Source organism: Alnus glutinosa, chromosome 11 (genome assembly GCF_958979055.1).
Source record: "Alnus glutinosa chromosome 11, dhAlnGlut1.1, whole genome shotgun sequence".
Taxonomy (NCBI): Eukaryota; Viridiplantae; Streptophyta; class Magnoliopsida; order Fagales; family Betulaceae; genus Alnus; species Alnus glutinosa.
The window spans coordinates 4761328-4786411 of record NC_084896.1 but is presented as its reverse complement, the minus strand read 5'-3'; the positions used below and the strand labels follow the sequence as shown (position 1 = coordinate 4786411).

At 35.5% G+C, this 25084-nt stretch overlaps 3 protein-coding genes across 4 annotated transcripts; 1 reads left to right on the top strand and 2 right to left on the bottom strand.

Moving 5' to 3' along the window:
• Window positions 1-213: 213 nt before the first annotated feature.
• Window positions 214-5953, top strand: LOC133880875 (probable hexosyltransferase MUCI70). 2 transcript variants are annotated; one of them, XM_062319830.1, is made up of 8 exons: window positions 214-416; window positions 924-1033; window positions 1514-1693; window positions 2547-2624; window positions 2710-2909; window positions 3992-4407; window positions 4736-4920; window positions 5506-5953. In XM_062319830.1, the coding sequence occupies exons 2-8, from the start codon at window positions 952-954 to the stop codon at window positions 5877-5879; spliced, it is 1515 nt and encodes a 504-aa protein (XP_062175814.1). In that variant the 5' UTR covers window positions 214-416; window positions 924-951; the 3' UTR covers window positions 5880-5953. The 2 variants fall into 2 exon arrangements, with proteins under 2 accessions (XP_062175814.1, XP_062175815.1); XM_062319831.1 differs by lacking the exons at window positions 214-416; window positions 924-1033 and adding an exon at window positions 1894-1984 and having other exon boundaries at window positions 1559-1693.
• A 1690-nt stretch (window positions 5954-7643) lies between these two features.
• On the bottom strand, window positions 7644-14386 carry LOC133881764 (V-type proton ATPase subunit B2). Its single transcript, XM_062320791.1, has 15 exons — window positions 14289-14386; window positions 13502-13563; window positions 13085-13140; window positions 12859-12957; window positions 12530-12589; window positions 11483-11594; window positions 11187-11395; window positions 10439-10567; window positions 10178-10315; window positions 9734-9884; window positions 9476-9558; window positions 9046-9093; window positions 8491-8544; window positions 8315-8398; window positions 7644-8205 (listed from the first exon to the last, which is right to left on the bottom strand). The coding sequence occupies exons 2-15, from the start codon at window positions 13554-13556 to the stop codon at window positions 8020-8022; spliced, it is 1464 nt and encodes a 487-aa protein (XP_062176775.1). The 5' UTR covers window positions 13557-13563; window positions 14289-14386; the 3' UTR covers window positions 7644-8019.
• A 1708-nt stretch (window positions 14387-16094) lies between these two features.
• On the bottom strand, window positions 16095-23363 carry LOC133880939 (uncharacterized). The gene is made up of 12 exons (XM_062319907.1): window positions 22965-23363; window positions 21576-21682; window positions 21254-21322; window positions 21103-21157; window positions 20233-20280; window positions 19985-20139; window positions 18833-19071; window positions 18421-18511; window positions 17321-17446; window positions 17063-17216; window positions 16562-16656; window positions 16095-16473 (listed from the first exon to the last, which is right to left on the bottom strand). Exons 1-12 carry the CDS (start codon window positions 23215-23217, stop codon window positions 16288-16290), a joined length of 1578 nt encoding a protein of 525 aa, XP_062175891.1. The 5' UTR covers window positions 23218-23363; the 3' UTR covers window positions 16095-16287.
• Between the last annotated feature and the right edge of the window lie 1721 nt (window positions 23364-25084).

Sequence of the window (25084 nt, the reverse complement as noted above, 5' to 3'; positions counted from 1 at the left end):
CATACATGTGAAATAGTCCTACATGCATGAGTCTCACCCTAAATATCAATATATATACCAAAAAAAAAAAAAAAAATTGTATAAAAAAAAATGTGTACAAATTTCTTTTGCATTAATTTGTCAAAGGTAATAAAATCGATAAATATTGATATAATAAAATTTTAGGCGATAGAGTTATCCAAGGAGTAAAAACGTTAAGAAGTAATAAGTGGTGCGAGCAGAGTCAGCTACGTCGTCGTTTTAACCCAATTTCTCTTCCCCAAACGCACTCAGGCCGAACCCCACTCTCCCCGCAACAAATCCTCCAAGTTCTCTTCTTCACCGGTCACCGGTGCGGCATCTCTATCGTCCATTTCTTCCGACTCGTCCTCCTCACCGTCCGATTTATCTCCACTCGGCATCCATTGGAACTTAAGGTAAAGCTTTTAGTTTTTCATAGTTTCTATATTTACTCATTTGGGAATACCACGAAGATTTATTGGTGAAAATTGGATTCAAAATTAGCAATTAGAGTTAGAAAAAAAGAAAGAGAGAAGTTTCGAAGAAAATTCACAAATTTGTTCAGAATTTAATCCAATTCAGTGAGTTTCCCAGATCTGGTTACTTCTTCATATTCTTCTTATTTTGGAATTTGAAAAAGAGAAAATTTTACAATTTTTTTTTTTTTCCTGTGAAAGTTTCAACCTTTTCTGTAGTGATTCTAATAAATTTGCTTGTTGTATATAGTACATTGTGTAAGATTTCGAAATTACTATGACTTATACCATGCTAATTGAGGAGTGATTAGGTAGTGATAGGTTGTATATACCTTGCTCTTACAAGAGCCATAGAGTCCCAATGCTTATACAATGCTAGTTGAGTAGTGATTAGGTATAATTATAATTAATTATTTGTTATCTTTTGTTGTTTTTTTTTGGATGTAGTGATGAGCAAATTTAGAGTGTAATAGCTATGGATGGCGAAGCTCAACGGTCAGTATCTTTTCGGTTAAATCGTAGAGGAGACCGGACTAATCAAAGCCCTCATTTCAATGGTAAGCAAGTCCACATTTCTCAAAATCAGTGAAAAATAGTTATTTATATTTGCATTTTATACATGGTTTTTTGATTTTTTTCTTGTGGGGTTGTTCTATGCGGTATAATGAGTTAAATCTTTGTTGTAGTTCAAGAAGTGAATGACTATGTATGAATTCTTTACGGCAATTCAAAGCTGATTGTTAGTGGTTATGTGGGTTTTGGATGTAAAGAACAAGGATTTTGTTATCAAAATCAGTGAAAAATAATTATGTTTACGTTCCATATATTGGTTTTTCTTCTGCCATTGGTTTATGCGATATATAATGAATTAATCTTTCCTGCAGCTATGAGTAGATTCTTTTAAGGTAATGAAAAACTGATTGTTACTGTTATGTGGGTTTTGGGTGTAGCACTTGGATTTTGTTATTACATAGAGGTAGCCATATATTTTTTGTTGTGTACAAGAAATTTAAGTAGGTTATGTTTTGGTGGTGCAGATTCGGAAGAAGGTTTCTCTTATCCGGAGAGGTTGCCCCAAGATTATCCCATGAAGATTGTTTGGAAGAAGGGGTTTATTCGATTGGTTCTCGTAGCAGGCATCTTGTGGATGTTGCTAATTCTTATTGCATTGTTGTTTCATGTATGGTCTTGCCAATCTTCAGTTTCTTTCTTTTCAGGTATTTGTGGGAAGAAGTAAATCTTTCCATGGTATTTTTGTATTGGTTACTTTTTGCTTTTGTTATAAGTTCCTTTTCATGCCTGCACTCAATTTGGTTCCTGTGGAAATGGAAGAAGATGATTATATCACAAGTTTTAATTTAATTTTTGCTTTTCTTTTCTTCTTTCTTCTTTATTTTATTTTTATTTTTTCCAAAAGCTGAATAGCTCAACCCCACATAGCTCAATACAGAAGGCTCTGGTCTGGAGGTCTTGTTTTCTTGGGGTTCCCAAAAGCTGAAAGGTCATAGGTTCGAAGCAATTTCTTTTCATCTACGTACATATCCATGGGAACTAAATGGGAAATTGTGTAAATTCTTTACAAAAGTAGAGATGACAAACCTAGTATTTATGATAACTTATGTTGAAATATTAGATGCACTGCTTATATCCTTTGCATCTTTTCCTGTTTAAAACTAAATAGATAGATTCATGTGACCTTTGAATTTCTGGAGAGTGATTGGGAGAAAAAAATGGTTTTAAAAGCAGTAAGAGCTACAAATTTGGCATCTATTCATGAATAAACGTGGAAATGTAATTGTGCATTTGAATCATGAAGAAAGAATACATTGATCCTGTTTTTGGGGTGTTGGAGGGAGGGGCAGTGTGTTTGTCATTCTATAATAATTCTGAATACCGGAGAATCTTGAGAATGGTTCTGGAATTACTTGCTATATTTGCACTTGATTTCTAGTTATAACGTTATGTATGCTTAGTGGAAAGGATCTGCACAGTTCAATTTTTGTTTGCCATAATTGCATATACCTTTTCAATGGTTTGTCATGATATCATGGTTTTCTGCTTGATGTGCAGCTATGTGTAACAAAGATAGCAAACTATTCACAATATTAGGCAGAAGCGGGGTTGTACCACAACCTCAACCTCAACACCGTAAGATCATGGAAATATATCTTCTTTGATGTTGTGACCTTTTCCTAGTTGCAATAATTGATATTGATTTGCTCATCTTAATTAGGCTGTCCAATTCCCCTTGCCAATGACCCTGATAAAATAGTTATTCCAAAGGGAAGAACTCTTGACAAAATTGTCAAAGATTTGTCCTATGTCATGGAGGATGAGCTTTGGAATAATGGATCTCAGACTTTTCCACTATTTGGAGGGCATCAAAACTGGTCACAGCGAGAGGAGAGTTTCAAACTGAATTCAACTATGAAGGTAAAACAAATATTTTGCTATGGTCAATATCATGTTAGCTTTAACTATTATTATTGTTGTTGTTGTATAGTATTCTTGTTACTTTTTGTTGTTGTTGTATGATAGTACTCTTGTCACTTTTTGTTGTCTTATTGCTGCAACTATTGCTCCTCAAACTAGCATTATGATTATGATGATTATTTTTTTTATAAGTGATCGAAATTTTATTAAAAAGTGAAAAGGCACAATCCCGGTACACAAAAAACATACAAGAGAGACACTTTGCTAGATGGGGAAAAAGATCAAGCAAAACATAAAAATCAAGCACATTAGGAAAGTCTAAAACAATTGTCCAGAGATAAAGAGTATTGAAGAAGAAAATTTTTAGTTCTACCATTGTTCTCTCGTGGTTTTCAAAACTTCTATCATTCATTTCTCTCAAAGACACCAGAAAAGGCAAGATGAAACCATCTTTCATACTGTTGCACTCTGAGTACCGCCATATAACCCTCTTCAACAAGCAAAAAGTCTATCACTCGCCTAGGCATAACCCAAGACACAATCCAGAATGGCTCAAAATAACACTCTATAAGGCACTAGTGACCTCACAATAGAGAAGAAGATGATCCACAAACTCTCCTCTCCTCTTATACATACAACACCAATCGACCACTGATTCATGACGCTTCCTAAGATTATACAAAGTGGGGATTTTTCTTAGGGCAGCCAACCAAGCAAAAAATGTCACTCTTAAAGGAACCTTACTCCGCCAAATACACTTCGAAGGGAAAGGAGAATCATCATGAGGGACAAGGATGTTGTAGAATGATCACACGCTTCTCTTGGAAGGGGCCTAGTAAAACTTGTCTTCACCTCCCTATCATGTGTTTCAATTCCATAATATTATTTTGACAATGATAGAAAATGTTTTCCTCGATTCGAATAGCATAGGTTATTACCTAAGAAGGTAATGATGATGAAGGTTGCTTTTGTCAACTTCATGTCTTTTTCTACTTCTATATATGTTGAAAATTCCAATCTTTTTTCACTTTTATTTTCGTATTCAATATGCCTTTTTTGTTTATTATCTTTTGGTCCTTCAGGTGCACTGTGGATTTATTCACAATAGCGGTGCTGAAATGGCTCGTTCAGACATTAAATATGTCAAGAAGTGTACGTTTGTGGTTGCATCTGGCATTTTCGATGGATACGATACACCTCATCAGCCTTCAAATATAAGCCTTCGTTCTAAGAAGCTCTTTTGTTTCCTTATGGTGGTCGACGAGATATCCCTAAAATTCATAAAGGAAAATGTTACTATCAGAGAGGATGATGATGGGGGGAAATGGGTGGGTATCTGGCGTCTTGTCTTACTAAAGCATCCACCTTATGATGAGCCCAGAAGGAATGGGAAAATCCCTAAAATTTTACTCCACAGGTTGTTCCCCCAAGCTCAGTACAGCATTTGGATTGATGGTAAAATGGAACTGATCGTTGATCCGCTGCTAATACTGGAAAGGTATGTTATAATGTGTGTTTATGTATGTGTCTTGAGACTTGTAGAGAAACTTTTATATATTCTTATGAGTTTAGATAGAACTTTAAACTAATCCTTCATTCAGCTATCGAGAAGAAAGTATAAGAAAATGAAAGTTGATTCTTTTGTTTGTTATGTTGTTCTGTAAGCTTGCTACCCAACTGGATCAAAGCCAGGGAAATGCTTTTAATCTGTCTATGTGGGATTCTTTTTTTTATCTTAGAAGTGAAAATAGGTCAATGTTAAGATCACCCATCCAAGATATCAAGGAGAAACTACTTTTTAAAGGAACTGTTTTTCTTTTCTCCAGATATTTATGGCGTGAGAAGTACACATTCGCCATTGCTCAGCACAAGCATCACCGCAGTATATATGAGGAAGCTGATGCAAACAAGCGGAGAAAGCGATATGCCCGGCCGCTTATTGATCTCCACATGAAAATTTACCGCTATGAAGGAATGGAATCATGGAGTCCGGGGGGGAAAACCATTAGTGGTAAGTTGGAAACAAGATATTTGGATCTGTACTTGGTTCTGTTTGGTTCTTTTAAAGTGAAATTCAGGCGCTGACCTCTAGGTTATGGCACAGCACCAAAAACGTAAGCACAGACTTTAAAAGATGGTTCAAAAGTTGTTAATACAAGAGTCCTCATGTACACATCATAAGCTTTGATGAGTGAACAAAGGACAAATCAAGCCACTGTTGGTTGGAAAACTCCACAAGAAGTTTTGGAAATTCAAAGGCTTGTGAGCAGAGTATTTATTTTCCGAAAGGATAGATAATTTCCACACTTCAGTTTATTTAATGTTGAGAGAGAGGGGCACAGCCTTTTGTGTTGGAGGAGCCCATCCCCTGACACAAAAGGACTAAACTTCTATGAGTTCCACCTCTCACGAAGGTATTTCATAGTACAGTCAATCTTGTGTTTTACTTGGGGAAGTAACCAAAATATAAAAAGAAAAAGAAAAAGTGCTGCTCTACATTGGTGACTCATCTGAAAAACTGACCAACCTTTCATTTGCTTAGTGTATAAATGATCCCCTTGTTATATCATAATATTAACAGAGCTTTGAAATGCAGATGTTCCAGAGGGAGCGATTATCGTACGGGAACATACGGCGATTAGTAACTTGTTTAGCTGCTTGTGGTTCAATGAGGTGGACCTCTTCACACCAAGAGACCAACTGAGCTTTGGCTATGTTGTATACAGGTTAGGGGGTTCGTTCGATTTCTATATGTTTCCCAATTGTGAGTACAACTCACTGTTTGTGCTGCACCCACACACAAGGGAGCATTCTTCAGCTGTTGAATGGGTAAAGAATATCACTGAGCTTGATGGGAAAGGTAGCAGTATGAAAGAGAGTAGGGGAGGGTTAGGGTTGTGGACTCCATATCCCGGGAACCTTGATTCGGTTGCCCTGCCTGCTGTACCAAGAACATCAAAAGCAGGCTGAGGTTCACTTAATTCAATTGGTCTTCCAAGATTTTCTCATGATTTAATGCGTTATCTTGTGATGTGTTTTACACATTCTTTTTCCTACAAAGAGGGCATAAGAGATGTGGGTGTGTACTACCCAAAATTGATATTAGTGCATTTCTTTTGACCTAAAATAAAACACACTGAAAAGTCTTCAATCAATAAAACCCTTGAAAAACCCTAGACTCTAAAAACCTTGAAAAACCCTATCCATTTGCCGAAGTTATATGAATACATTTCTTTAAGTAAAGTCAACTCGAAATTAGTGGTTTTTATTTTTTTATTTGAGTGAAAGAAAAAAGGACGTATCTTATTTATATAGATTTTAAATGTTTTTCTTATAAACTGTTCCTTGAATAAATGAAATGGGGGAGCAAGATTTATAAATTTAGTGTTTGATTTGATATTCAGAATTGGCTATTTAGAAACCTAGAGTTGTGTCTAATTGCTCGACACCCTGAATTCAAATATTATAAATACGCGTATAGCATTACTCAACTGGCGATCCATTTTATTGTAGTTTAGATATCGAAATGTAATATGATTTTTTTTTTTTAAATAAAAATTTCTTAAGTCCATATAACATATATAGATGATTTATAAATTTGCTTGATGTTATAATTAAAATCGATAATTTAAGCATAAAATTTTCAGGTTTTATTTAACATGAAATTTTCACCTTTTATTTACCATACTAAGGGTGCGTTTGGCATTACAATTTCGTAGACAAAAAATGAAAATCTGCGTATTCAAGTAGCAGACAAATGGATGTTTTTTTAAAAATGCATAATTTTAAAGGTTAAACGAGTTTGCTAAGCGCTTAACTGAATTTTTAAAAATCACATTTTCAACTCACAAACCCATACATATCTTAAGTTCACGTATCATTAGCTAAAATATAGGTATTAGATTTTAAACAGAGTAACATTTAAACTAGATTGTTTTCCAATTATGCCGATTTATTTGATTTAAAATTAAATATTAACAATGCTAGCAAAACACATCAGCATCATGGATCAAGATCTTATGCAATTCTTAAAATTGTGGCCATTCAATCAAAATGAACGGTCATAATTTTGCCACGTCATCCATTTTAAACAAAAAAAAAAAATTTTAAAAAAAATTTTAAGGCAACCACCCAAATAGGGTGACTGGGCCACCTCCGAATAGGCTTAGGAGTGGTTTTGTGGCCAAACTACCCTAAACAGCTCTAAGGATGGGTTGACCACCATAAAAAAAACCTTGGGGGTAATCCAATGGCTAACCACCCCAAAAAAAGCCTTGAAGGTGGTCAGCCACCCTCTCAACTCTCAAGCCTTGATTGCCTACTCTGATCACCTCTAAGGCTTTTCGGGAGTAATTAGCGATCACTATCCCCCAAATCATCCCTAAAGCTTTTCAACGGTGGTTCGACAACTCCTAAGGTGGTCCAATCATCCTCTTTGAAATAACTAGGTGGCAAAATCGTTACCGCTCATTTTGAATGACCAGTCACAATTTTGAGAATTGCAGGGATCCTGATCCATCGTTAGATGACATGAAATAATAAAATCAAACATTTACGGCCAGACAATTAGGGCAAAACTATAGCTTGAGGGTTTCACATTCACAGCTCTCCTCCAATTCGCTAGGAATCATAATAGCAGTCAAAAGGCTCATAGCATGCTCACACAACTACAGAACCAACAGACATTATGGAAACATTAAAGACAATATATCGACTTGAAAGTAAGAAATTCGATGGAGATAAAACATATTAAATATGATTATAGAACAAGCAGCATATCTAACAGGGCTCCATCAATCCTAAATGCCCGATCGTTCGTCAAAACTCAATAAAGGAGTAAATGCAACACCCCAAATCACAATGGGTGACACAAACTAACAAAAAAAAGGAAACGAAAAATACAGGAATTACAAGATCTGCAACGTCCTCACTAAAAGAATACTCCTCATTGGGACTAGCCAAACTCAAAGCGGACCAGAACCTTTATTTTTACTGCTGGCTATAAGAAAGATGTGCAACCCGGGAAGGAAAAGCAGATAAATAAACAAATTCAGAGCTCATACGATGCTGATTAAGACGTAGAATAGGAGATACGAGCTTGTTTAATCCGTCAATTAGTTGCGTCTCGGCTGTAGTACTGGTCAAGGGTCTTTGCAGGTATACGGTGGAGAAGCTCACGGGGGAAAATGCGAAGGAGTGTCCATGCCAAATCTAGTGACTGGAAGATATTGCGGGTGTCGTAGGCTCCTTGGGCCACAAATTTCCTCTCAAATTTATCCAAGAACTCCAGATACAGCTGTAATATAAAGAAAAATCTCATTAGCGTGTTCTGTTTGTTTCCGCAAAATATTTACGTATTGATGCAACAAGAACAATCTTCACAATAAAGAAATGAGGCAACAGACCAGGTCCTCAGAAGAAAGAGCTTCTTCTCCAACCACAGCTTTCATTGCCTGGACATCCTTCCCAATTGCATAATTTGCATATAGCTGAAAAATAAGGCAAACAGCACATGAAAAGGAAGGTTAGATGGCTTCAAGTGAGACAATACTGGATTCGTATTATGACTACCCAAGCAGACCTGGTTGGATACATCAGCATGGTCCCTGCGGGTCATCCCCTCACCAATGGCACTCTGCAGAAAATCAATAATACTTTAGAGTACACCCCCCAAATTTGTACTTAAATAAAAATTTTGGCAGACATACACAGCTGCTTTTTTACAGCAAAAGCAATTTTCGATGTGTGGTTAAACATGCTAGGCTGCTGCACAAGAAGCAGCTGTGTGGACTGCAGGCCCCTAGGTTAGTAAATTGTTTTGACTGGTAACCTCATTATTTTTTCAACATTCTCACGATAATCTTTTATACTTTTCTCTCCAATCATCCAATGATATTTATTTTAGTTATTTCACTTGTTCAGAGCAATTTTACAACAATATTTAACAAACACTCAGCAAAGCATTTCAGTGCTGCATACAGCTGCTTCTGCAAAACATTTACCAAACATTTTTTTTAGCAGAGAAGCTGCAGCAGCTTTTGCATATTCCTACACAGCAGCTTTAGCAAAGGTACAGCATTACCCTACTGACCCTCAATATGTTGAAATTTCGAACAATTTAAAGATTAATCCTTACCTTCATCAGACGAGACAGGGATGGGAGAACGTTGATGGGTGGATATATCTGCTCAATTCAAACAGATCAATGTTTAGCTTCAGAATCCTTTATAAGTTCACATAACTAATAAATATCATTCCTAATCCTTGTACCAGTGATTGAAAGGAATAAGAGACCTAGCTCTCTAAATGCAACGAGAACTATTTTACAATTTGAGATCAAACTAGATGAGAGCTAATCTTTGTGTATTGTTTTTAATGACCAACTAGTATAGAGAATGGACAGGTCTTATCCGTGGCATAAGACTAAATGTCCACTTCCTTAAATACAGTTTGCAGTATTCCGTTTATTAGATGCCAATATTTGGACATTCTATTTTTTTTTTTTTTGATAAGAAAAAAAAAAAAAAAAAAAAACTTCAGGACCCTAAGCATTGTTATAACCTTACCTGTCTGTTGTGCAACTGCCTGTCAATGTATATCTGCCCCTCTGTGATATATCCTGTAAGATCTGGCGTGGGATGCGTTATATCTGGCCAAACAAGGAAATCAATGTTCAAGAATAATGACCACTAAAGCAAGATGGAATCGTAGGTGTTTTTTTTTTTAATAAGTAATTGAGATATTATTAAAAACGTAAGACGCCCTCAGATACACAAGAAGTATGCATTAGCAAACGTCTAATCAATGGTTTGGGATTGCTTTACCGTCATTAGGCATAGTTAAAATTGGAATTTGTGTTATGGAGCCTTTCCGCCCTTCAATTCTTCCAGCACGCTCATAAATTGTTGCCAAATCAGTATACATATACCCAGGGTACCCACGCCTTCCAGGCACTTCTTCACGTGCAGCAGACACCTGCTCATCAGCAATAGGTAGTTTGTGTCATGTAAATTGTTTAAGAAAGTGCTCGAGGATCTTACAGAGCAATCAAAAACACTCCACAAAAATAGCAAAGTTTTAACTTTCTAATACTTGGAAACCATGTAAATTTGCAAATATTTTGGAATATATTGAAGCTATCAGAATAACAAAAAGATGTTAAAGGATGTTACAAACAGGTGCACGCATCTTGATTTTTCTTTTCAACAAATTACAGCATATGGTAGAGCCTCAACTAGCAAATTAAAAATGTAAAGTTTTTACATTACCTCACGAAGAGCATCAGCATAAGAACTCATATCTGTAAGTATGACAAGGACATGCTTCCCACATTCATAAGCCAAATATTCAGCAGTAGTAAGAGCAATACGAGGAGTGATAATTCGTTCAATTGTAGGGTCATTTGCCTGTATAAGAGAACATCAGGACACACAGCTTTAGGAATGGCATTTGGGTAAGGTAGCTCAACTCCCACATTATAGAAACAGGTAATCACAAATATGATTCACATGATGATTTCAAAAATATACCAGGTTCAAAAAGAGGGTCACTCTCTCCATCGAGCCATTTTCCTCAAAATCACGTTTGAAAAACTGCGCAGTCTCCATATTTACACCCATAGCTGCAAATACAATGGCAAAGTTGTCCTCTTCCGCATCCTGTAAATTCATAAAGTAGGTTAGAATAATCAACTCTTTCAGAGATTTCAGATTTGGAAGTTTAAATGCTTTAAAACAAGGATAAATATTACACTACATGGTAGATAATTCTGGCACTACACAAATTTCATTGCGAAAGGGAGCTGCTATTTCTACTAACTAAGATTTGGCTTTGTCTACAAAATTATGGTGTACATGCATTTGTAGTTGGACAAAATTAATCAAAGCAGATGGACTTCAAGCCATCTAAGGGCCATTCCAACTCTTCCAGAGATTGCAAATTTCCTTTAAGCTACAAATGCATGCAATCTTATCTAAGAGAAAAAAAGGAAGTTCGACCACTTTAATCTCCAAAGATAAGTACTTCATTGCAAGGTTGATAATTCTAGCACGACACAATTTTCATTGCATAGGGAGCTGCTAGTCCTACAAAGATTTTGGCTTTACCGACAAAATTTTGTACATGCATTTTTAAGCACGTCTAACATAAAAATCAGTGAAAAAGGCAATTCATCAGAAGATATAGGGCAACCTTTTTTTGGTTCTCCTGCTTTGAGTCATCTAACTTGTTCAATATTCAATTATCACTATCTAATAATTATTAGTACAACAGTAATACCCCAAGAAGATTTTCAGTTTTCTCCAATCGCTTGACCAAACCAGCTTGGCGACATATCTGAGCAGCTATTTCATTATGTGGAAGACCAGCAGCAGAGAAGAGAGGAATTTTTTGTCCTCTGGCAATGGAATTCATGACGTCAATTGTAGAAATCCCTGTCTGTATCATCTCCTCAGGATAGGTTCTCTCACTAGGGTTGATAGAACTCCCTAGAAAAGACAAGTGATGAATTAAAGGATATGAAAATATATCATGGATACAAACATCATATGTTATCATTTGCTCCACTAACTCACCAGATATATCCAAGTAAGCCTCAGGCAAAATAGGGGGGCCATTATCAATGGGTTTTCCAGAACCATTAAATATACGCCCAAGCATGTCCAATGAGACAGGAGTTTTCAAAACCTGCAACAATGTCCAGGGAGAGATGGGTATTAGAGGAGCAGAAATGATCTTCTGAGAAGAAAAAAAATGCTGAAGTAAAAGTCAAAACCGAGCTCCACCCTATAGTCCATACTAATACATCACTAGTTTATAGTTCATAAAAAAATGGCTGCCTAGCAGAGACTTTTTCACACTAGGCTCTTCTATTTGTTAGAATACCAACATGTGGAGGAAAACTCTTAATTGAACGACAGTCAGTTGGTGCCAAAGCCTTATACAATAAATGAATTTCCTCTGTGCTACAACAAATTCTTCTACTTGCTTTTGGACAATCATATTCAAATATACTATGCCTGGCTGTATGTATTATCTCATTCAGTTCCCATCTCCTTTATCACCTCATCACTCTACCAGTGAGTCCATAATCTAAACTTTCCAATATAGTGAGCAACATGCAATCCAGCATTTGAATATTCGGGAGTAAGATAATCCCACCAATGCTTAGGATTGAAGAAAACATGCATAGTCCCAGGAATAAAAAGAGTGGGATTAAAGTGCATAACTCCCTTATAGAACCTATTATGAAGGTCCTGATGCTTTTAGCCAAGCACAACATCACAAGTTTCTAATACCAAATGAGAACTTCTAGCTTACTGCAAATACAACCACTAGGTCTTGTAGTGTTTTAGTGTCCCCTTATTAACGTCACTTTGCCCAGTAGATAACTCCAGAGTCAAAGTTTTACTACATAATGAGCGTAACATGCAGTGCCTAGACAAATCAATTCACTACGCCAACTTTATTTTATTTTATTTTTTATAAGTTCATATCATTGCTAAGCGCAGAAGAGCGCAACCCTAGTACATAGGATGTATAAAAAGAGAGTCCCCATTAAAGACACTATGCCAAAAAATACTTCAATAATACATAGGAAGAGTAATAACAAAGTTTAATACCTCTCCTGTAAATTGCACGGTTGTGTATTTGTTGTCAATTCCAGATGTTCCTTCAAAAACCTGGCCATCAACAAACAGATAAACAAAGCATAGAGATAATAAATTTCTTCACTATTAACTATAATACCAGAATAGATTTAAAAAAAGGGGGGTGGTTTTAACTACAGGGCAATTTAGAGACATGTATGAACTATAATTCTATGAAGAAGTTTAAGGGTCCATAATCAAGATGTGAAATTTCTCAAATTTATAAACCGCCCAAGAATGTCAATTATGGAGAAATCACAATCATGAGGATCACATAATATAGATTTACAAATGACAATAACCTGAACAACAGCCTTTTCACCATCAACTTCTAGAACTTGACCACGTCGAGTGCTTCCGTCTCCTAAACGTATATTGACAATCTCTTGATATTTCGGTCCCTGACACAGTTAATCAGAGGATAGATTATTGATTATTCACTCAGAAATCTGAGTAAGGGGAAATCCTGATTAAGAAAGCTTAACAAAAATAATAAGTGATGACTGACAAGAAGGTGAAATCCCCCACCTTTACTTTTTCGAGGATAACCAGAGGTCCTGCAACTCCAGAAACAGTTCTATACTCTGCAATGTAATTAAAAATAAATAAAGGAATAAAACTTATTGAAATATAGCTAGAACCAATCTTCTAAGTTCTCGTAATCTTAACCAATTTATTCTATTAACTACACATAGAATTTACTATTTTTTTTTATAAGTAATAAACCAATCTCATTGAAAGCGTAAGGTGCTCCTACATACACATGAAGTATACAAAAGGAACCCCCTAACTATGAAGAGCAAAATGAAACTATAACAATGACATGATCGCCATTGTGCTTGATTCTCACATTCTGATAGTATCTCAAAATCACATGGCCAAAATTGACCTCATCACTGAATACAATGACATGAAAAATAACATGAAAATCAGTGTAAAACTCACCCATGCCAACCTCCAGCGTCCCCTCCACGTCGTTATCATTTTGCACCACACCCATTATAGAGCTTCAAACACACGAAAAAAAAAGTCACAAAATCCATAGATACCAATATAAACACAACCACTGTGATACTTCCAACTGGTTCAGCACAGTTTACACACAATTTCAACCCCCACACCCACCTCCCCCCCAAAAAAAAAACCTTAACCAACACTAATTAGATGAATTTCAGGGATTCATAATATAAGATACTCCAGTATACTCTTGCTATATCATTCATTATTCTATGTTTGGTTGCCGAGAAAACACACTACAACGGAAATGAACCGAAAATGAATCTCATTTGCCTAAATTCAACTAATCCAAATACTGAAATTCAGCACAGTTACGAGCATAGCTCACAGTCCTATCGGGTCCTGCACAGCATATACTGCAATCTATCAATTTGTGATGATTCTTATTTCTCTCACACTTTCGAAGTAACCAAACGCAACCCTAACTCATATTCCATGGCAATTAAATGCCATTATTACTCGAAAACCTCAAAGATTACACTAAAGAAACTTCATTTCATACAACGTACAATAAAACCAAAACAAAACAATCAATAATTTATATAAAAAAAAAAAATTAATAATCATCGCCGAAAATCTAACTGAAGAAATTCGAAAAGGAAATCAATTTTTTCACATCAATCAACTACACAATTGAACACGTTCCTCAATTATATATACTCAAGGTTTGTGATCACAGAGACTATAAAATTAAGACTGAATCAAAGAGAATTACGATTTAGGATCAAGTGGCTGAGAAATGACTCAAATGAGGATGGATCTGAAACTGAATCGGAGCGTCCCTTTCTTTTCCGATCCGAAACAGAGAGCGCGAGAGAGAGAGGAGAGAGAGAGAGAGAGGGGGGGGGGGAATAAACTGGGATCTAGTGAACGAGAAAGTGAATAAATAAAAATTTATAAGTAAATTAGAAATGTAAATTAAATTGTTTAATTTTTGTGATGAATGAATATTGATGGAGAAAAGACAAGAACGACTGGTGTCTACTGCGTAAATGGCCGGGGGGATATTTGGTTGGTTGCTGTGAGTTGACGTGGCTGACAGTGATTGTGTGTGATCTGATCTCAATATTTTTAAAATAATATTAGAGGATTTTTTTTAAAAAAATTATTTTTAATTACTCAAAAAATATTATTAATGAAATTTTTGGAATATGAGATGTTAGGATTTTAGCATCCAACCAATGTCAACGATCTTTTTGTTCAAAATTTCTTCTTTCGTGCTGAACCATTTATAGACTCAATTTTATTTATTTATTTTTTCATAAGATTTTACATTAGATAATGATATTCTACTTTAGTTATATAAGTCGGGAAGAATGAAACATTATTACATTTTGTGGATGCACAAAATTTTAATTTTTTTTTTTAATAATTGTTAGATCGCCAATTATTCAAAAAATTTAAATGGATAGAAAATGATGAATTTATTCATATAATTAATATTTTAATACTTTTCTAGCATATGAAATCAACACACGATTATATTTAACTGAATTGAGTAATTAAGGTTCGAGCTCAAAATTTATAATGTATTGTTAAATTATCACTTATCTTTAAGAATGAATGAATCTAATTAGTTTAATAGTAATTTATTGTATTTAATTAAATTATACTATATAATTGTGAAATTTGAATTATTTAATTAAATCAGTAATCATCGTTAATGCAGAAGAATGTGTCACGTTTTAAATTCTTTATAATATATTGCATAATAATAATAAAATTTCTATGGAATACTAAAATTTGAATTATTTAATTCAAAATAAAAAATTAAGATTTTATTGTCCTTTTAAAGAGAATTATTTACAGATATATACAGTAAACAAGTTCAATCACTCTATAATAGGACCGGTTGTAGAGTGATATAGTCCAGTCTGTTATGGGAACACGGACAGCTGATTGGGGTCCACTGCAGCTTCCGAAAATTTTATCGTTTTTCAGCCTGGCATTGTAGTCTAGGAACTAAGATGGGACTTCGAAAGTGTTTAACCAATCAGTGGAATACAATTGGAAAATATGTGGTCAAGAAAATAGAAAACAGACAAATTTTCTCCAAACTTGGTTGAAATAATTTTTTTAAATTCAGTTTATTAAAGTTAAATAGAGCATGGGGTAATAGGCATGATAGGGTCATGGGGTGTAAGAAATATTTGCAAGGAAATTTCTAATGAAGATGTAACACATGGTAAACGGCTACGGCAAAACTTATTAAAAAGAGCGGTAAATGTCAGGTAAAAAGGAACTTTTGGCTCCTTTATTTGGACCCTACTTTTGTCTTTTTCTAAAATTATACCCTTTAATTCATACTAACTAATTTATCGGAGCTATCTCCAGCCGGTCCGCTCCGACAAGCTCTTTTGTTAAATTCTTTTCTTTTTACTGGTACTTCCGACCGTTACCTCGACACACGGTCAACTGTTCTAACATTTACCGATTTGATCTATTTATCTGAGCTCTAATAATTAGCAGTCATGGTTTTCACTCAAAAAATCTGCTTGATCTGAACAAAATTCATCCCACATTCCTTAATCTTACTTTCCATTGGAACAAACACATGTTTTGGTGTAAACACTTCCCAGAACAAAACCTGTGTTCAAGTGTGCAACTTCAAGATTACAACTACCACATGAGTACAGATTAGCCATTCCTGTAAACGGAATGAAAAAATACATGTGCAGCTGGAATATATAAAACAATCCAATGACATGACAGGTTTACTGAAGGAAAAAATTGGACGACGGAACTTGGGCTCTAAACTCATTAAATCTCCTGTTGAGGCTGCGAAGGACTTGAATGTGAGGTTCCTCTTCCTCTGTGGGTATTATTTTAGCAAAGCTTCCTTCTTCAAGATAGTCTACCACCCGGTTGGCAGCTTCAAGTCCCGTGACATAAGATTTCTCCTGTGAATTACATTCATTGTTACATATTTTCATACTCTCCATAATTTTCACACAAATCAACAAAGGAAAGGGAACGGTTCGAATCAACCTGTGACCAGGAACCGTGTCGGGTTATAATCCATTCTCCGGCCATGAACACATTTGGGAAAGATGTAGATCCGCGCATCATGTACTTGTATGAGCCTACAAAAAAAAGCGCAAGCAAAGTGTTAAACCACTATTTATCCCAAAAAGTTTGAGCTAATAGGAAACGGTGAGTAAAATCATTTAAATTAATATTTTAATGTAAAGAAAAGAAAAACGGAGACGATGTTAAAGATATAAGGAGTAAAAGTAAACTGTGAATAAACTGGGACCCAGTTAACTCTTGGATAATTTCCTAGACATTTGAAGCTTTCTTAATAGAAAATCAATGAAATGCTCAAAAATAGTGCCGATATTCGGTAGAAAAAGAGTAGAATTAAGTCATTTGTCTGCCCTCTATACAAATTTATATCCAAAAATCTACAGATATTTTAGATCAAGGAATGCTAGCATTACTTGGTTGGGCATTTAGGATTCTTACCACTATAATAATTCCTTAAATTACCTGGAAAAAAGTGAGTCAAAGATTGTGGAAATCTTCCTATCTCCTTATCCATCACAGTGGCGTACTCAAAATCCTTGATGCACTTTGAGAGGTAAGACATCACTTTTGCAACTATGTCCTCATCCTTCATCGCCAACAATTCGTTGGAATGATACTACAAACAATATATTTTGAGAAAAAAAAATGATAAACCTTCATTTCTGACATTTTTTTTTTTTTTCTTATTAGTTTGAATAAAAAACAAATCATGAAACTCACAAAATCAGCTTGTAGGACTGTTACTGGGTCATCTTTATGCTCATCATGAATTATGTTCAAGTCAAAAAAAGTCCAGCCAAATTCATCAAATCCAGAGCAAGCATTACTTGCATTCGGGATTTTAACCTGCACAAATGTGGAGTCTATCACTTATAATGAACTTTAGAACAAGGAAAGCATTTTTGATACTATATAAAGGAATCTGCAGAAGCCATGAGTAATATATTAAATTGTACTGCCAGAAATTGTTGGTCCAATAGGAGTCTATTTAAATTAGCAAAAAGTATTAATAGCCCGGTAGCCTATTAGTAACTTCTCCTCCTTTCAAATGTGGAGGTTTGGAGTTCAAGCCAACATGAGTAGAAACAGTACTCAATTGTATGAAACTAAAGCGAGCGGCATATTTTCTACAGGGACGACTCTGAAGCAATATGATAGAACCGATAATCTTATACATCTTAATGTCAGACAATCTAAGTCATTTAATCTAGATAAACTGTAGCCCAGATTTGTCGAGCACATATATGACAATTGACAGGCATAACCTGCCAGGGTGTATGAAATTGGACCAAAGCAATAGGTCCAACAATCAAAACTGCAAACACATAACAAAAGAAGGGAAAAAAAGACATATTTCTGGTAAAGTTAAAGTTACCTAATCTTTTTGTTCTCTTATATTACTATTATACAGAAGAAATCAATTTTTTATTTTATTATTTTATTATTATTACTATTATTTTTAATTTTTTGATGTATATCTATTTGGTATTTAGTGCGAGCTGAGTGAGTAGTCAAACAGGTGACTTGGAGCAGGCCCTTTTACATTTCAACCATTGGCTTAGTTTATAAACAACCATGCGTATAGGCTATAGTATGTGCAGATGCAAGAATCCCCCATAACTTGAAAAATTAAACATAATAAAAGAATTAAACAATGGAAATATATTAAAATTTTGGGTTGCAATGGCTAATAATATTTGAAAGTTTCTGTTCTTAACCTATCATCTCTAAGCGATCTCCTGTACCATAGGTCCTAAAGACAAGTAAAATATGTAGTGATAAGAAAATAAGGTTAGAAATAAGGACTTCCCCACACTCACCTTCCTATCAAGGCGAAGCTTGACAGTGACTACATCGATGCTAGTCAAGTTTAAAACCTTCAGAAATTCCTCCCTTCTACATAGTACTGCACTATACAGAACTCAATTTCCAGTTAAAAGAAGATGGCAAGAACAGGGTTAACAAAAGCTCTAACATACTGCTCAATATTTTAAAGTAGGAACAGAACTGCCGAAAGCATTATGCCAATTGGTCTCTATAAGGATGATTGCAAAAAGTGGTCTAGATCCTGTCTGATTGTAACACTATTCACCAATTCTTCTTTTTGAACATATGGAGCATCGAACTATGGCGGAGTAAGTTAATACTTCAACTAAACTAGATGAAACCATTTCAAGTTAATATAAAATTATAAGGGAGTTAATTTAGTGTACAAAATCCTGAAAAATGCACCTGTTCTTGACAACTTCCTGGAGTCTGGATATTCCAACAGCCAAGATAACTGCATCAGCATTATACGACTCTCTGCCACAAACTACTTCTGAAATACAACTTGTTTCCTCATTAAAGAAAAAATCTGTCACTTTTTTACCCTCCAGAATTTCACAACCTTTAGACCTCAGGAAGTCAATCAAAGGCGCAAAAATCTTTTCCTTGACTGTCCCACGACAAAATACCAAGTCGAAATCTTTCTACATCATCCACATAGAAAAGGACATAGCTTCAGCTTAAGAAAATGCAGAAAACATCAGGAAACATTACTGAACAATGATGCAAAAGTATGGATGTTTGCATTATGTTTTCCAGCCAGTTTACATAAGTTTGAAGGTTAACCGAAAACATTATAATTTCTAGCAACATGCCCAGAGAAAAATGTTAGGTTGAGCACACCTTCATTTTTTTCTTTCAAATATCATTTGTGTTCCATACTTCCATTGACTCCTAAGCCAGAAAAGTTTGTGCAGAAAAATTCCTTTTCAGATGTTGTTTTACAACATCCTCAAGTTTCATGGGCCATATAACACTTAACCACTGGGTAGAGGAAGATAATTTTACAGTTGTAAACTTGTAACATCAGTACCTGCAACTCTATGGGTTCATTCAACCTGATAAAATTCCTGTAATGGCCTCCGAAATTATTTTGTGAATGACCTTATGGTCCATTTTGGTACTCTTACCCTCATTCCTCCCATATTGTCAGGTAATTTTACCTAGTTAATATATGATAGTGTAAACTGTTGTAGTGTTCTTGTGGTGGAACATAAAGTATCCTAGATGGTCCAGTATTATTATTTCTTGGCCCATATGTTATACTGGGAGAAATGGATCTGACACATGTTTGGTCTCAATAAGATTTGCAATTGAAAAACTTCACACAGGTATGTAAATTTGATACTTTGATTGAGGGAATCATGCATTTTTTTTATTTGTTATATCCTTTTCTTTTCTTTCTTAGTTGCACGGTGGTAATCACAGCTTCATTATCACACTTCAAGATATAATGCCAATTCACAGCCTAACTTTCTAATCAGAAATCTACACAACTGGCTGTAGAGACTTGTGCAAAATCTTATGTCTTCTAGCAAGGAACTCAACCCATCAAACCTGGTGGGCAAGGATGTAGTATAGCACCCCGAGAGTTGCAGCAGCACTACATTGTTCTGCTGGAGCAAATAAACCCACTTGAAGCAATGGACCAAAAACATCCTGATAAAGCCTTTCCGAGAAGCCAAACTGTTTAAAAAGCTCCCTTGCAGTAACTAACAGTTAAACTTCGGTATAAGATACTTCAAACTTCGTTTGATTTTATTCACTGGTGATAACAGATAATCATATGAAGAGGGGATCCTTACTTGAATCATATTTTCTCCATGCTGTTTCGGTATTGTCAAAGTCAATTACTGCCAAAAAAAAAAAAAAAAGAAAAAAAAAGAAGAAGAAAGAAAGAAAAGCGCTAATGAGTGAAAGGAAATAACAAGTATCGAAGAACAGCCTTTAACAATTTCCCTTTAAATTGCCAAGGATCGCAAACTTGTAACTCAAATACTGATAGCTATTTTTATTCTTGAGAGAAGCATGGAATGGAGACCATCACAAGTTTAAAGGGATGGAATATAAAAGTAGACATCTAAAGTATAAAAAAGCATTTACTAAAAAAAAGTAAAGAAATCAATTAGAACCATAACTTATGTCATATTACTATAACCTAACCTGAGGCAGCTCACCAGAAGTCCAAATACAGCGCATTGGGTCTCATAATGGTCTTAAACATTATGTAATTATTGATGCTAGTTGTATTTTTCAAGATGTTATTGGTAATAAACATCAGCCATAGAAAGTTCAAAAGACATCAACAGTGGTTTGTAGTTGTCCAGATGCAATAGAGGGTGATGGAGGACACTGAAGTCCTGTTATATGTACTTAATATACCTAAAATAATCTATACACAACTTGTTGTGAGGGAAATTATTTGAAAGATAAATTAATAGTGTGGTCCCATTGCAGTAAGATGGAGAAACCAGATGTAACAACTTGTGATTTTCTCGGCAATGAACTCTCTGTTGAGAAAAGGCAAAAAAGAAAAAAGAAAAAAAAAAGGAACAACTAGCGGTAATATCCCACCATAAATGAAAATCAAATCATGAGGGTTCACTTTACTTTTGTAGTCAGCAGATTCATTGCTCTGTAAATGGCAAAATCTAGGTTTTAACAGTAGGCTGTACCTGCAGCTCCTAAAGGAAGTGATGTTAACCTATCCACCAATGGGAGCCGAGCAAACTGCACAATGCAACAATGATTAATATGTACACAAGGTTAAATATACTTTTCCAACAAATAAGGAAAAATATAGGAAGGATACAATGTTAGGCATACTTGAGTATAAAATAATGTTCCCAACGGAGTCGGCAATTGAGGCAAATCTTTGAATATTGGAAATTCAACCTGCAGAATAACCTTGGTTTTGTTAAAACACTAGGCCATGCATCTCAAACTCAATGAAATTGTTAGATGAAAACTATATACTATAAGTTTTCAACACCATTCTACTACTAAAAAAAGGCTCATAGAGAAAAACATCAGAACCACTAAACTAGCGTGCAATAAATTAGGAACCATGAGAAAGTGTCTGCAAATCAAGTCTTCATCAATTTGGGTAACTAGTTCAACAACACGATAAAAGCAACAAGGTAATTACCTCCAACCCCTCTCCTGAATAATGTGCAGATGCTGTCCAGTTAGTGAAGGGCCTGATACCCAGCTCATCAACAATGCTAAATATGTTTTGGTAGGGAGACCAATAACCTACAAAGTAGAATCCTATTTCATTATCAAAGGACCTCATACTAGGCACATATTTGAACATTAATCATGTTAAATCACCACTTATTCAAAAGCTTAAGCTGATAAAAAATCGAGAAATTAATCATTTAATTAATACTTTAACACTCTCCTTCACTTGTGTAGGGCCGTACAACATGTGGACTATTTTAATTGAATTGGAGAGTAAATTGTAAGAATCAGGATTCGAATTAATAATTTTTGGCTTTGATACCGTATTAAATCAATAGTCATGTGTGGATTCAAACTCCCAATCGATAAGTGAGGCCCAACACGTGAAATATTTAACTGAAATGAGTGTAAATGATAAAGACAAAGTTTGAACTCAGGGATATTTGCTCTGATACCATATTAAATCCTCACTTGTTTCAAAAGCTTAAACTTATAAATTGAGAATTAAGTCATTTAATTAATACTTTAACATATCGTACGCGGTACATCCCAATCAACTCTCCTACTTTCATCCCAAATAGGAAGTCACAATTGGGAGTCTACAGACTAAAGGTACCCCAATTTTTTTTCCGATGAATAAGTAATCAATATTATTAACAACTAAGAACCAGAGTTACAAACAACAAACCAACAAGAAACAAAAACAGAACAACAAACACAGCAGAAAAAACTGCTGCAGAACCAAAACAACCAAAAGTCTCACTAACTAGAATTATTCAAGAATAGCAACATCTACATTCCAGAGATGACAAAACTTAACATTCTCTCTATTCTTCTTAAACTTCCCTCTTCCAGAAATTCTTGATCGAACTTCCCAAAAAATCTGCTTGAGCATCTGCTCTTCAGATTTGGGAGCATTTTGATACTTAATAGCATTCCTGGCTTTCCAGATATTATAGACAACAGAACTCAAAACCAAACGACAAAGAACTCCTGCCATCGTTTTCTTCTTCCAAGTTCTACAACCTTCATTCAACACCCTCTGCCAATCAAGAGAAGGAGCCAATTTGCTAGTAAAACCCTCTTACTAGATTAACATCGTTCAAGAGTGATACAGCTAATAGACAAAAACATATATATTGAGGATCAAACACATCAACATCATTGTCTGGCAGCCATTTCGATTAATCAAGATTCAAGAGCAACATGAATGGTAAAGTTATCATATTCAGCTATTAAATCTACGTCTTTTACAATCGGATTCGTGTGAAAACTCTTAGCATCAGCGAAACCCAGATTCCCGTTTCGATAATAAAACGCAAAGAACAAAAAGAAGGAAAACGTGTTTCATTACCACGGATACCAACATCATCTGGACTGCCTTCAAGAACAGTGACATCAAAGCCCTGGTTGCAGAGGTGATGAGCAGCTCCAAGGCCAGCCCAGCCAGAGCCAACGATCACCACCTTCTTCTTTAACTTATTTTTATCATTGTCTTTGCCTCCATTTGCATGGCTTTGAAGAGCATCAGCTCTGCAACAAAACCCACTTCTAAGTCTCTTATTAGAGAAGCATGGTGCGAGCGTGACCCCCCAAGAAGCCAACATCGTTGTAGTGTCTAATTAACTTTAACGGCTATTATAAATAGACCACAAAACCAAAGAGGAGCTGATTTTTAGGTGGGGGGGAGATTTTTCGCGAGTGTGGCCAAGAGTCCTGACCACAAGTAAGCCACGACGTCTAGACGTGTTGCCAAGGTTAGCACACGCTTGATGGTTGGAAATTAAAGGATCAAAGCTAGAGGAGTCCTTCTACACATGCGCACCATCCATCCCTCTTCAGTCTTTTTTCCACGTGTCATTTTGTTTTCCTTTTTTTTTCTTAACAAAAAATTTCCCCAATTTTTCAAATCCTCCCCTCTCCACCGTCACCTTCCCCACCGACTGACTGCCGCCCACCCTCTCCATCGTCCGGCCCTCTCCACCGTCCAGCCCTCTCAGACCGTCGTCCCCAGACTAATGGCGACCCAGCAGACCATCGTCCCTAGATGAACGGCATCCCCGACCCGACCCATCTCCATCTTTTCTGACCGAAACGGCGTCCCCGACCCATCTCCATCTTTTCCGACTGACACCCTACTGGCAAGACTCTCTCTCGGACCGGCGACCCATCTCTCTCGGAGATCTGCTGACCACCGTTTCCCCCCATTTTCCCCATCGGTCGACACCATCCCTCACCCATCTGTCTCTGTCTCTGTCTCTCTCTATCTCTCTCTCTCTCACCCAACAGACCAAGCGCCGCCTACGAGCACTGTGAATCTCCGACTACCCCGGATCTCTAACCACGACAGATCTCCGACTCTCGAAAATGTTGAAAACGCAGTGGGTCCGGACATGAGACGCTGGAAAGTGATTTCATTTTTTTAATAAATTGTCAGTGCCACACTGGAAAGTGACGGACATGAGACGCATGGAAGGCTCATGTTTAGCATTTCTCAATCCAGAGACATGGAAATGTAAAGAAAGAGACATGGAAATGTAAAGAAAGAGAGCAAATTAGAGAAAAATCTTAAGGACTCGAGAGATGTTTCTCTCAAGCAAATTATAGTGTATTAAGCAATAATAATAATAATAGAAAAGTACATATACCATTCTTAAAATTATATAAAAACAAAATAATTATTTAAAAAAAAAAAAGATAATATATTTTTTTTTAAAAAAAAAAAACCGAGGTTTTTTGATTTTTTTAATATAATTTTCAGTTTGGGCCACTTTATTGGATTTTCATTTTTCTCCTTTTTTACAATTTTTTTTTTTCAATCTTCCAAAAAAATAATTCGCTTTTTAAAAAAAAAAAAATCAAAAATTTGTTTTTTTTTTTTTTCAAATTTATAAGGATCTTATTTAAACTTTTTTAAGGTTAATAGGTTATTTTTGTCTTTTTGTTGGCTTTAGGGGATATTGACATTTTTTTGGTAGTTTGTGAATGGGGGCCATTGACACAATTGCTAGTTTGGGAGGCCCATTAACAATGAAGTTGTAATTTGAAGTGGGGTATGTGTAAATTTCCTACATAATAATAGTAATAATATCATTCATGTTAATCATTAAAATGTGGACTATCACGTAACAGTTTATATAATACTTACCACGTTTACAAACTGATGTAAAAGTTAATGTGATACTTGTTGGTACAGTTTTTGAATAGTGACGTGTCAGCGTATGGTTGGTTCTCTATCAAGTCGGGTGCTGAATAGGTCTTCAAAGCTTCAAATGGTATAACCTACAAAACAACAAAGGCTTAGTGGAAGTTGGCCCGCAACGCCTCCTCCGATTGTAAAGTCAATGAGAGCTTTTTATGAGGGAGAATAAATGTTATTGGAGTTAGTTGATACCCCTTTTTTGCTTCTATTATACCATCCGTCTTTTATTGATTCGCACATGTGAGCTCTCTTAATCTTCAGTCTACTGTTCA